The sequence below is a fragment of the Hippocampus guttulatus genome, chromosome 9, assembly GCF_054856545.1.
Source record: "Hippocampus guttulatus isolate MCC_2025c chromosome 9, RoL_Hgut_1.0, whole genome shotgun sequence".
Taxonomy (NCBI): domain Eukaryota; kingdom Metazoa; phylum Chordata; class Actinopteri; order Syngnathiformes; family Syngnathidae; genus Hippocampus; species Hippocampus guttulatus.
In genome coordinates, this window is record NC_141269.1 from 9349193 (window position 1) to 9363211 (window position 14019).

General features: G+C 41.0%; 1 protein-coding gene across 1 annotated transcript in view; it reads left to right on the forward strand.

Moving 5' to 3' along the window:
* adgrl3.1 (adhesion G protein-coupled receptor L3.1) overlaps positions 1-14019 on the forward strand; it is a 150569-nt gene that overhangs the window by 53840 nt on the left and 82710 nt on the right. The window contains exon 5 of the mRNA XM_086119558.1: positions 11001-11110. Within this exon, the coding sequence (XP_085975684.1) occupies positions 11001-11110 (110 nt within the window). The remainder of the gene's footprint in view (positions 1-11000; positions 11111-14019) is intronic.

Below are 14019 nucleotides of genomic sequence, written 5' to 3' on the forward strand. Positions count from 1 at the left end.
GCAGCATTTTTTCTTTTTAGATAATCAGAATTGTTCAGCCACTTGTTGCTTGCCAGAGTACTTAGGACTGAATCAAAAACCTGAGAAAGGTTTTGCATATTTCAGCCACGTTGAGACTGTTTGAATGGCATTCAGTGTCTGACATTGAGCCTTTTAGAGTGGCAGCCATGTGGAGCCTCCATGAGCCACGTATTAGCGGCCCTGCCAGAAACGGAACTGGTCTCACATAGTCATGATAGAATATGATTTCAGTTTCAGTGGGGGGTGTGGGGGGGAGGGGTCATATTTGGTGTCTTTATTTAAGAACTGCCGTTTTATTTAAGAACTTAAGATGTGTTGTAGGGCTGAATGAGAATCAAAATTGTAATCATGATTGAAATTTTTATTATGATTCTCGAATTTCAATAGGTTTTATTGTGATTCTTATTTTTCCATAATTGTCCAGCCCTACTGTGTAGTTAGTTGTCTTGTAACAATGTTGATACTAGCCCAGTCGGGGAGAGTGCGACACAGTGCCTGGGCCATCGGGCCATCGTTAATGCTGGACCCAGTGTATGAAAAAAACCCCAGAATGTGGTGTTTTTATGTTCATTCATTTTGCACACGCGTTACAATTCTCAGTACTACTAAATATAAACACATGCCTAAATCAAAGGAAAGCCAAATTTTCTGTCAGTGTATACTTTCATTCCTGTCATGTTTTCGAGTTGGGAGGTAGAGGACCCCAAAAAGCAGGGAGGCAGGGTGGACTTAACAAAATTGAAACAAAACCAGAAACACAAACACGAGCACGAGCAGATACAACCAATGTCAAACACAATGACTCGACACCGACTGGTCAGGTAGGGAGTCCTTTTAACAGAAACATTAACTAATGACACAATGACCAACAGGTGTGCCACTGCAGGAAGAGCCCAACTGTGCCTACTGTTGGTCACAAACAGAACTACCCTAACAATTCCCTGGGTTTGACTGCAATACAACCAGGTCTATTCCCAAACTGACATGGCAGGCATGCAATAAAAACATTGTCATCCTAAACTTATGAGAATGAGGAAAATCAATGTAGGGTCATGAAATCCCACTGTCCAGAATATCGTCATTCATAAATAGATTCAAATTGTATGCATACTTTAGCCTATCACAAATACGGCACGTTAATGTGTAGGGAATCTTTTTTTTTTTCTCGAATATCTTCAATATTGTGCAGGGAAATAATTACACCTTCTCCAAGGGACTATATCCAGTATCACCACAAACCCCAAAAAGATTGCTTTTATTCTGTCATTTTGTGACAGGAAGGCTGATATTCATATTTTCATATGATTGTATTATTATTTTAATTATGGATTGTCGCATAGTAATCATTGCCACAGAATGGGGAAGAATCACTGTTGTTTTCTTTCTTCTGGAGGAGTATTGCTCTCAAATCATTTTGGCTGTGTTGAAACAAAAATGATAACGCTGCGAATTGCTGTCACTCAACTATTGAAAATTATCGTTTGCAAAAGCAAAAATTTGTCGTAGACCAGCAATTTACACGCATACCCATTAAACGGTATGTTTTAATTGAAAGCTAGACTAGAAAAACATTATTTTGTCCCTGAAAAGAAAATGTGATTTACCTTTTTTCACTGTCACATTCTGTTTTCTGAATTTTGATCGCATTTTTCTGCTCTCTCTCTCTCTCTCTCTCTCTCTCTCACTCACTCTGGGCATCATAGCTTTGAGGTTAAAGTGCAGGGGCTTATTACGGGTGTAGACCGCTGCTTGTATTTAGCCTGGACCTTATCTTTACCAAATGTGCCAGGCTGCAGTCACACATGACCCCACGCCAAAGCCCAATATTAAAGTGTTACGGAGCATTATAAAATCACACAACCGTGCCCAAGCTGTGCGCGCACACACACACACACTAGTGGATGCACACGCATGCATAAACATGCTTGCTTTCTCACACATGCATGCCCACACATTTTCTGCGCTGAGTGTCATTTTGTCTACTTTCTCATCAATTATTTATTTATTTTTTTGCTGTATGTTTCAAGGCGTTTTTTGCACACATTTGACCAGGAAAGTGAAAGGGACCCTCTGAAGTTGTCTGCCTTTGACGCTTTGAATTTTAGAAAACCACTTCAATTTAAATGGGGGACTATAGCGTGAGCCATGTGCTGCAGGCTGCCAGCACTGTATATAAAAGCAACGGACTACGCAGCCTTCCTGTCTGGTATTTTCTTTTCAGATGTGCGTGCACTTCATCTGCCTTCTCCATTTGACTCTAATCCATCTCAGTGAGAGGATGTATAAAAACCTCTTCCACATTTTATTTATTTATTTATTTATTTATTTGCATGGCGGCTCTAAGTATGATTAATGATGCCGCAGTTGAAGCTTTGGCGACTGTTATGTGTCTTGCTAACTTTCTTTTCTCTTCGTATTATTATTTCTACAATAATTGTGACTCTGTGATTTCATTGCTGTCTGTGATCTCGTCTCTTCTCTCCGCTCACTATTGTGCACAGCGATAAATGAAATGAGGTCATATTTGGAAATGTCCTTACATAATGTGGCAATGCATACATGTGGCTATATTGTCGACATGCCGGCACCAAATGACCCGCAGCCTCCTGTGGGTTTAACTGTCATCTATTGCTCAGTATGCTTAATACAGCCCATACAGTACTGCACAATGCAGACACAATGGCACACTAACACACACCTCTTTATTCCCACCTGTCACGTGTGTGTGTGTGTGTGTGTGTGTGTGTGTCACAGTGTCGTGAATATATGATGCTATTTTTAATGATGTGTTTTTGCCTTTTTGCGGGTAAATTGTTTCACTGGAATAACTCCACCTTGCCATCGAACACAAAGCATGACCATTTTGCCGGATATGCCATTGTGGCTGCAAACTACTTTCAATTCATTAATCAATTTCCCGTTTATATAAGTTTGCAGTAGTGAATAGCAACGACCATGACAGATTGTTTACCAGCACGATCCTAAAGCTTCTCGTTGTAAACAGTTACAGTTTACAAAAGGGACAACTGCGCATCAATTTATGCTCCAAAAGATGCAGCATTTTTCTCAATTGTTATTTGAGTGAGCAAATATTTTTGTAGTGGCCTTTCAGGGGCAGATTTTTAATGAGGATCTGTACAGTACAGGTTGAGCTCCCAATTTTGTTCCATTGATATCAACAACAAAATATTGCTTTTGCAGGAAGGTCAGTATCTTTGTTTTCTGTGGAGGAGGTCAGTCTCATGGCAAAAGGATTCAGCAGGAATTAGCACCACAACATCATGCACCTGACAACCGGGAAATGTAGTATTCTGTGTGCGCAGATTATAATGATTGTTATTATTTGTTTTTTTAAACACCCCTGGCGCAGGTAGTGTACGTATGGACAGTCTGACACATTCAGGCTGAGTCAGTAACGGAAAGCGGAGATGGTACCACTGTGACGCTTACGTGACCCGCAAAGTCAGGCCGGGACACACGATTGCAAATGCACATTCACGCATCAGGTTGACAAAAATCCCACAAGACACGGCACTGACTCGCATTGGTGTTCTACTTGCCTTGCAGAGAGCAGCCTCACTGTCTGACATGTTAGCTGTGTTTGAGCTTTGAAGGGGATTTAGAGTCTGGGCAGGCAGGTGGTCTTGGATTAAAGCGTGGAGAAAAAGTGTTTTTGCACCCAGACACACTGATGTACGGAGAAGCGCAAGGATGTCAGTGAAGGTGGTGGAATGAGAAGGAAAACTATGCACGTCCTGGGATCAGACTAGGAGGAGGTTGCCATGGTTACTATTTGAGGAGGCGAGGAGGACGGCGGGGCTCGAAAAACTATACTTGGCTATATGCCCACCTGTTAAGCATTTTGGAACCCGGTATTAGTTATGGCATTGGAAAAACAATCTGTTTGAGATTGCTGACAAATTACCTTCATTAGAGTGCATCACTTTACATCTCCGCAAATTGAATTACATGCCAACGCCATATTAACAACGCCTATACATTTCTCCACAGCGTTTAACGTCACGGGCATTATGCACGATGCACAAATGTTGGGTACGCTGTGTCACCTTCAGAGCATATGTGGCGTAGCCAGTCTGAAATGCGCCGCTTGTTGCATGTCAAAAATGACATGTTCCAAAAGAAGGAGGGAGAATTGGGAGAGAGTGACATCCTCCAGCCAAACATTAATAATGTAACACATTTCAAAGCTGTTTCCCACTGGGAAAAACAGCATTATTTTACCCGTGGCTTGTCTGACAGGCTGCTCCAAAGCTGACAGAATTGTATTCTGGGACCGCACAGGAGTGTGTTGGTGTTTCTGAATGTGAGAGATCTGTCATTGCTTCATAAGTACAGCTTGGTGATGCTGGCAAAGAATGTGATGCTTGACTGTAGCACCGGCTAGACACACATGCACCCGCACCCGCGCACACGGTCTCCTTTTCATACCCCTGCCAATCACAATACCTGCAGTGCTTCCTCTGCAGTTCTGTTTTTTTTTTTTTTTTTTTTTTGCTCATATTTGACATGCAGCACTCCATTTGTCCGTTTCCAAACAACACAGCACCACATCAGGGAGGTAATAAAGCAGAAACATGGATAATAGCATTGGAGGTATGCGCTCGATGGGTGTGAGAGAGCCAGGGCACGGTCAGCTTAACCACATTTTTATTCTGGTGCAACATACAGTAAATATCCTGTCTGCTGTCAAATGACTTTCCTGGAGTCCCAAAGGGCCCGCGGATCCTGAGGATAATGACATTGCCCCCTTCCGTTGGTTATTTTTCACCAACTGCGCTCAGTTTTTATGTTTTTGCAACTGCTCTGTCCTCACACTTTAATGTCTCCCAGTGTGAGGATTGCGACTTAATTTGTTTTCAGAATCTGTCACAGTATATGTTTGATTTTAACCTTGGGAGATGGTTTAAGGCTTCACAAAAGAATGATGCCAATCATGCGTTTATTGCAGTTTTGTGGATAGTTTGACCTGGATGTATCTATCTTCGTAACATAACGTTGTAGCAACTGAAAAAAAATATAGCGTAAAGCAGTGGGACGATGAGGTCGATAGAATAGTAAATACGTGCAATATAACTAATAACTAATTTGGGGTTAAATTTCACCCAATTTCTATGTTGAAAAAGGACCGACCCACAAAAATGGGGTTATTCCGTTTTTGTATTAGGGTTAATTAAATGAATAGAACAAATTGGGCCAAAACAATTTTTTAAAAATGGGTTATTCCATTTTGACCCAAATTTTAGGGTTAAATGGATGGCTAAATGAATATATCTATTCTCAAAGCTTTGCAGCATTTTAAGAACTACTCTACGTCACACTGAATAATGATGCTGTGCTTAGCTAACATTCACCATTTTTGGGAGGTTTTGTGCTATTTGAATAAGCATATTAAATGTTATGTTGAAACCAATTTTGAGCACAGTTACGTTTTTGCATGAGCACCGTCAGCCTCTGTAGAATGCTCAGTCGCATTTTTTCCCAGTTTATGCTATTGTCCCGAATTCAAAACGTTATTTTCAGATACAGTTGCTACATAATACTGCTTTAATGGTGCCATATAAACAGCAGTTACGACACAATGAGCACGGATACAAAGTGTATAAAACAGCGGGACATAAAGCTCCTGGTAATTCCACCAGTGGAGGGAAACAAGTAATGGGTGTCGACTTGTGTTACACGTCTCCTTGCTAACAATGTCTGAATGGAATGCATTACACTGGTGTTGCCCTGCTCATTATAAAGTGAAGCATTGAGTGTCTATTTTCTAAAGATCAGTGAATGGGCAAATAGTTGTGTTGCTTTTCTGTAATTGTCAATTCTATACTTGCTCTATTCATTTCTGGTGCTCCATTAGAAAAAAAAAAAAGATCATTGAAGGTTGTGGTTTGATTTGGGGGGTTTTGTTTGGAATTGTTGGATTAGGGAATGTAATATGGCAACTTCTGTCCTCACAAATGCCTCTTTTCACTGGGCGCAGAACCAATACTAGTTTGTCTTTTCATTGGCAAAAGATGACATCATATACTACAGTTTTGTTAAGTTGCTGACTCGTTCGAAGGAGGCAGGGTCATTTTACAAATTGTCCTTTTTGAAGACCAGATTCAGCAACAGAGTTTGAAAACTGGAAAGAGAGCGGGTTTGCGTTACATTTAACGGAAGATCATTCCAGAGGGAAGGGCCGACAACAGAAAAAGGCTCTTTCCCCTCTGAGGCTCTGCTTAGTCCTTGGCACCTCCAGTAGTATCTGACCTGAGTCACCGGGTAGATGCGTAGGGGTGGAGGAATTCAAAGAGGGAACCTGGGGGGAGGCCGTTTAGAGATTTGAAAAAGAAATGAAACTATCTTAAAATGAATTCAAAAATGTGCTGGGATCCAATGAAGTGAAACGAGAATTGGTATTATGTGCTCCTCCTCTGAGCTCCAGTTAGGAGGCGAGTGGCAGCATTTTGGACCAAGTGCAGATGCTTGCGGGAGGAACCGGCTGACTGCAAAATAAAGTGCATTACAATAATCTAGTTGAGATGTAACAAAGGCATGGGTTACTGTTTCAAAGTGCTGCTGAGAAAGGAAGGGCTTTAATTTAGCCAGCTGCCTAAAATGAAAGAAGATGGACTAAACAACAGCACCAATTTGCCGGTTCAATTTAAAATCTAAGTTCTAGACTGTTGGGTTTAGGTAAGAGGCTTTGGGGCCCAGGTCAACAGGGTGGGATGTTTTATAGATGAACCATAAATGTCAAATACATTACAAACAATAAGACAAATATTCAATTACAAGCATTGGCGTGTTACATGGTACGAGTGATCCAAGAGTCTATCAGCCCACTCTTACTTTTATACACACTCACACACACACACACACAATGTATATGTTTGATTTTTAGCTTGTGATCGCTTGATAGATGGAGACCCAATTGCCCTGAAACATATTGTGTTTTATAACAATACCTAATAATATTTATAACACCACATGCACCACACTGGATGACATGCTGTATTTTCTGCACTTTAAGGGCACGTAAAAGCATTAAATGTTCGCAAAAACCGACGGTGTGCCTTATAGTCCGATGCACCTTCTATATGGATCAATATTCTGATTTCTTGGACGTTGTATTTTAAATGTTCTGTAAAATGCATTGTTACAGCTGCAGCGGTTGTGAAAGATCATCAAATCACTAGTCAGTTACGTTCATGTGAGGAAGCGAGGCAGAGACGGAGTGAAGGGAGGCCTGCCAATCTAGTCCTCCATCTAGTGGATGCATAACGTAACTGCAGCCACTATTGTATCTTCTATCCTATGTGCCTTATAATGCGGTGCGCCCTATATATGAAAACAGTTTTAAATTGGGCATTGAAGGTGCTCCTTATACTCCAAAGCGCCTTATAGTGCGGAAAATACGATAAAAAGCGCCTTGACTTCATGGGCGCTTCCGTGAATAGTGGCGATCGAGGCTCAAACACTTTCCAGTGGAAAAGAAGCAAAAGCTACTATATAATCACTCGACTCCATTCTCTGTGTTTAGCATGTCCATACTGTGTTCTATTTAAATGTTGATTCCAGAGACTCTCGGGCAACTCTTTCTACTCATGAGGATTAGCTCCCTGCTCACACGTACGCTGTAATTATTTAGTTCTTCAACACATCTGCAGTCGTGCGGGTGCACGCTTGCAAGCTGACACCGACACGCACACTCACAAATATTTATTCCATTTTGAATCTGCTCCCCCCCTCACCACACACACCCACACACTCACACACCCACCCCCACACACACATACACACACACACACGCGTGCATCAAACATGGGCACACTTGCACGCACATACGCACGTTCCATCAGCAGCTCCGTCAGCCTCATCAAATCATTAGTCAGTTACGTTCGTGTGAGGAAGCGAGGCAGAGACGGAGTGAAGGGAGGCCTGCCAAGCAAAGTGAAAAACATCACAGATGATAACAACAGCAGCACCCATTGCAGAAGCGCGGCTCTGTCTTCGCCTGTCTGCCACAGCACAGCTTTGTTGCTAGTTTGTTTGTATGTGTCGCAGGGAAGAAAGCCAGCAGGCAAGGCTGTATCCAGGCCACTGCCTTGTTTTGATGTGGTCATGCTAATTAAAAAAAGAGGGAGCTTTTCTGCCAACACCAGGCAAAGCATGGGAGAAACAGACAAAGCTATTTCCACTGTTAAAAGAATGTTGAAGAAAGGCGGATTCGCATGTGCACATGAAATTCATCACAAGGGCAAAACACGACTCATGAATTTTTGCTGGATGAACGCATTAGGAGGTAAGGAGTGTGTTGGCTTTGGGGGGCGTTGGAGGTGCGTGGGACATCAGGGAGTCTTTTTTGGCTATGACTCAGACAACTGGCTCAGACTGAAGTGTGACGTCAGCACAAGCTTGACTAAAGGGAAGGAGGGAAGGAGGAGGCGGTGGGGGGAACTGTAGATGATGCTCCGGGGGAGATTTGGAAAGCAAAAGCTGCTAAGGAGGATACGCTGTGGGCCGGAAAGAAAGTGGGAATAGGAAGTCGGGCAAACATATCTGGGTACGGAAGCTGAGTTTAAGACTGATAAACAGACAGATGGAATGAGAGACAAAGATGAGGGACGAGAGAAGAATAATTCTCTGGCAGGAAGGATAAAGGCAAAGGCAGTGAGAGAAATTGGTTTATGATCTTGGCTTAGACAGCATGTGGAGAAGAGAGAGATGAAGGAAGATGGTGCAGACAAAAATAGAGAAGGAAGCAGTGATAACAGAGAGTGATGGAGCAAGCAGGAAAGATTGTCAAATCTTTGCTCTATAGCCTCTAATTAAAATAGTAGTCAAAATCCTTCAGTGTTTTATGACTCAGCCGAGAAAGTTCGAGGACCTGAGCTGTCAAGAAGCAGAAATAAACATTCTCACATGCATTCAAATGTTCTCTCTTTTTGCTCTCTTCAAAGCTATTTGCACTTTCTATTTCTTCTGCATTATTTGCTGATTTAATGTGGGTCAGCTGTGATTGCATTCTGAGTTTAAAAAAACAAAACAAAATCTTGCACTTCTTTTTTGATTTTGCTAGCATAAAGTTACACAACTGCAGCGCTAAAATTGATGAAATGTGTATATCCATATGAAAAGCTAAAATAATAATAATAACAGTGTACATTGGCTATGTTCCCACTGCAGCTCAGTTCAGATTTGTTTCCCCCTTTTGTGACATGCATCAGATTTTTTTCACGCCATATAAACAGTACAATTCCATTTTTTTTTAATCTGACCCAGGCCTCTTTCATACGTGGAAATAAAATGCATACGTATGCAATGCGTCTGTAGTATGATCCGTAAGGGTTAAAATAAGATCTTTTTGAGGTATGAAGCAGAGGCCATACGATTTTCTTAAAATCAACCATAAAGGTTAAAATGAATATTTATATTTTGATTTATGAATTTATTTTTGCATCCAACCAGAAATATGTTACATTTAGCACCAATAGCTATCAAACCAGTGGGCAAAAGCTCAACAGGTTGATGCAATCGCTTCCATCATAACTACAGAAGCATTTGTTCAGCTTGCAGGTCGTTAAATAATACTCCCCCCCCCCACTTGTGCGGACTAATCATTTGAGTCCAATCAGTCGGTCTTTTCAGCCAACTTGCAATGGTGTGTGCCTCCCCGCCAACGCCACCGTACACATACGCAGTTAGACACGCGCAGTCTGCAACTTGCACTGGTGACAGGTGACCGATGATGAAGGCACCGGGGCAAGAAATTAAAAAGCAGAGATGCGAGACAAAAGAAGGGAGGGTGAGCGGCATGAGGACCGCAGGCTATTGTTATTAGAATATGACAGACAGTACAACAAATACAATTTTAGACCTGTTGGAGTGCTATCATGCCAACAGAGATGCGGGCGGTCAGCAACAGACGCAAACCAGAATCCCGCATGATTTCTCATAGCCAGATAATAGTTCAGTATGTTGGACGTGAATATTGAAGTTGAAATTAAATTAGTTTTCATGCATATTTCATTATATGCAAATGATACAATGGAACTGTAGCAGAAGAGACTTGAGGCGGGTTTGACACGCTCATTAAAAATACCTCAATGGAAGAAATCGGAATGTTTTTAATGGAAATGTCGCCTGTGTGACAGGTGCACAGAGGGAAAGACTGAGGATTGGAACAGTTGTACTAATTGAAAGGAAATACTCACTAGAGGAAAGAAATACCTCCACATCCGCCTTAAAATAAGTCTTCCTCTTCATGCGCCCCAACTCGCGCACATTTTTTCTTTCAAATAGTTTTACTAATTATTTTTAAGACCAGGAGTTCCCATGGAGATGTGTGCACCGAAGGTAAAACTCCCACCAGCCTACAAATCATCCTCAGTGGTGAGCAATGGCTTTGGCAAAACATTTTAATGCAAACATTTGCATTTAATAGGTCATGTTTGCCCTTTCAAAATGTTTTTTCAGTAGTGACGCAACCACAAGCGTGTAAAACGCTACACCGTAGACGTGTCAATATACAAAGTGTGCTCTGCGATTTGGAACCTGTGTTAACAAGAAAAAGCAATACTTATTTTTCTCATGTCAGAGGAGGATGAGAGCCCCCCTCCCTCCCCTTGATAATTGGAATTCATTATCTGGAGTGTGTGTCAAAGCACTCTTAGAGCCATAACTTATCGTTACTGTTCCTGCACACACAGACACGCGTACGCAATCTAATGGGGTGAAAGGAGCTTGTCTTAAGCATTGTCCTTGGGTGGACTATCCAAAATGTACTCCCGCGGAAACAAAAAAAAAAAAAAGCCATTTCTGTGCACTTTGGTCAATCTAGACGGGCTTTTCATGCAATTTGTGTGTTTACCAATGATGTTGTACTGTTTGAGTGGCTGCAATACATTTGATCTAACACCGAAGGTCTGCGTATGTTGATTTAACATGTACGCTACCTGTTTACTTATGTGGTGCAGATGCAACAACCGTACACAGTGCGCTGTGGTGGCCGGCCCAGATGTTTTCCCAGATCCTTGTCCCGGAACATACAAGTACCTGGAGGTCCAGTATGAATGTGTTCCTTACAGTAAGTATGTTTCCTTCATTACCAAAAGAGAAAATTAATGATCACTTCATATTTTTTAACATAAAATTGTTATATGGCAAAGAATACTAATTCCTAATTAGCTAATATCACATTAAGACGTTAAGCCTGCTTGTTAACAATACTCGCATGAGAATTTTTTATTCCTTTCATTAGATTATGAAAATGTAACGTCTTGAGGTACATGTTATATATCGCAATATGGATATCGCAATTTACAACATTCATATTGCATAATAAATATTTTTCCAGTATCATTGAGCCCTAATATGTATAGCATCCTGGAATGTGAACAATCAACAAACTATTCCACACGATCGATCATAGTTCACACAATCGACCAAATTCTGCGGAATGAGCAATGTGTTATTGTGCCCACGCCTTGTTCACGTTGCACGAGAGGTCGAACAATGTTAGAAGCGGTGCTCATGTTGCTCTGCAGTTCGAAACCACCTCAAACTACTTGGACAAGATATATGACGATAGCAAACTTATTATCCAACGAATACCTCTCTGACAGTTTGGAGGTGTCGTTAATAACTTCAGAAAGGCACATTCTTAGGCACCTCAGGCACCTCGTTCCAGAATATCGGTAGTGGGTAAGGATAGATGTCATCCAAAATCCAAATATCAGTGAAATGAATGTCTGTCATAAATACTCCAGACAAATGCCCAGATCGCTTCATCAATTCATGGGAATGTGGATTTGTCATGTGCTGACGGGAAATGAGGTTGGCCTGGTGCTCGCTGGGAAAAGTCTGAGGGAAGTATGAGAAGTCAAATGATGACAGATGGCCGCATGACCTTTGACCAAGTGATAACTGACTGGGAGGTTATATCCACTGGAGTGAAACTTTCCTGGGACATGTATGAAACGTTCATTTTTTTTGTTCTTCTTTCTTCCAAATCTGGGTTCCAGCTTTAGGCTCAGCAAATGCTTGGGAGTTCAAAGGAAAGCCTTGTGGTTTGAAGACATCTATTTGTCCTTGATGTTTCCTGTCACATTTAAGCTTTGAGGGTTTGTCCAACGGCACAGATTGAACCACAACTTCTGTTTTAGTTTTATGGCGCGATTGTGAATGGATTCCATCCGTGCTTTCCTTTCTAACACAGGAGGTCTTAAAAGGAGCTCACACAGCCCAGATGGGATTGATTTTTGCCATATGTCAAAAACGAGACAACAGCACAACATCAGAGTAGGAGATTGACGTACCTTTTTGGAACAAAAACAATATCCGAAAGAACTGATTCAACATCAATTTGAATTCACATGGAGTGAGTTGGGAAGCATATTCTTCTTGTTTTTCCGAGCAGAATTTAAAACGTAATTTTGAGTGAAAAATGATCATTGGTATACCATTTTTACGCCTTCAAAGTCAAATTCACAATTTAACTTCACCATAACATTTATCAACGATTGTACCCGCCTCCCCCTCCATACACACACACACACACACGCGCGCACACACACACGCACACACACACACACACAGACACACATTTGCAATTTTTTTTATTGTTATTTATTATAAATTGTTAACTCAAGTAATCACATAGTCAAAGAGAAATCAGCCTCACTTGCTTTAAACAACAAATTTACAATGGCGGGACACCATTAGAAAAATTTCTCACAAGAACCTTGTTTGATTTTTGTTCAAAAACTGATGATATTAATTTTTTAGACATTTATTTTGTGTCTGTTGATTTAAATATTCACTATATTCACTAAACAATCATTATTTTTGTTAAAAAAAACAGGAAAATAACATATGTACCCAAACTGCTTTTGATGAAAATGAAAAAATATATTAAAAGAAATACAAGGATTATTATTTTTTTTTTTTGTAATACAGTAAATATTCTCTAGTACGGACTCGTGTTTGCGCTGTCCAATTTGTCCTGATAACAGAAATTCCTCATTTGGGAAATGAGCATGGTACATGTCCTTTATGAACCTGCAAGTATGTTGACAAAATGCACGTGTAACAACACAATCAATAAAATACAAAAATATACTGTCCAAAAACTGTTTATATAACAAAAACTGCAATACAGGTGTATCCCCAAAAAATCACAACAGTAAAATACGTACAGTATTTTAATGTTTATTTTTTTCTGTCTTGGAAAAAAAATGTGTATTTTGGATTGTTTTGTTGGATGCATTCTTTGGTTTATGACAATGTTTGCCTGCGTGTCATACAGTTTTCTTGCTAGTTGCAAGTAACTGTCCCGTTGATCACCGATGTCTGGTAATTCTTGTGCATACTGAACGATTTTTGTTGCCATTTGCATTGCTTCCTTGCTGGATGGTGGCTTGTCATCAGGAGTTGAATCGATGCCTTGTTTTTTAAAGTTTCGTAGATTTGCGTCTTTCCGACTCCAAGTGTCTGCTGGATGTTTTTAACTTTGTGTCCAGCCTCGCTCAAACGGATGCATTTCACTCGCTCCGCTCCAGTCGTTACAGTTCTTCTACGTTTCGATGCGATGATCTACACGACGTAAGTGAATAAAGTTAAAATCTTTCGCAAATACAGTAAAACGCACGCCAATAAAAAGTCGCTTACACGTCTTCGTTTCGAATCTGATGAATGAAAACGGCGAAGCGAACACGTTTCTTCGGTCATGTCGAGTGGGTGTTGCTTTTAAGCTAGTGCCGCGTTCTCCAGGACGTAAGTGAATAAAGTTAAATCATTCACAATTACAGTAAAACGCACGGCAATTAAAACTCGTCGTCGTTTAGAATCTGATGATCGAAAAACGCGAAGTGAAAACTTGTTTCAGCGTTATGTATTTTCCGTCGCATCGGGTGGGCGTTGCGTGTATTTAAGCTCCCGCGGCATTACACCTCCATCCGGGTTACGGGTAGTGGAATTTCCGCTTACGCAAGTTCC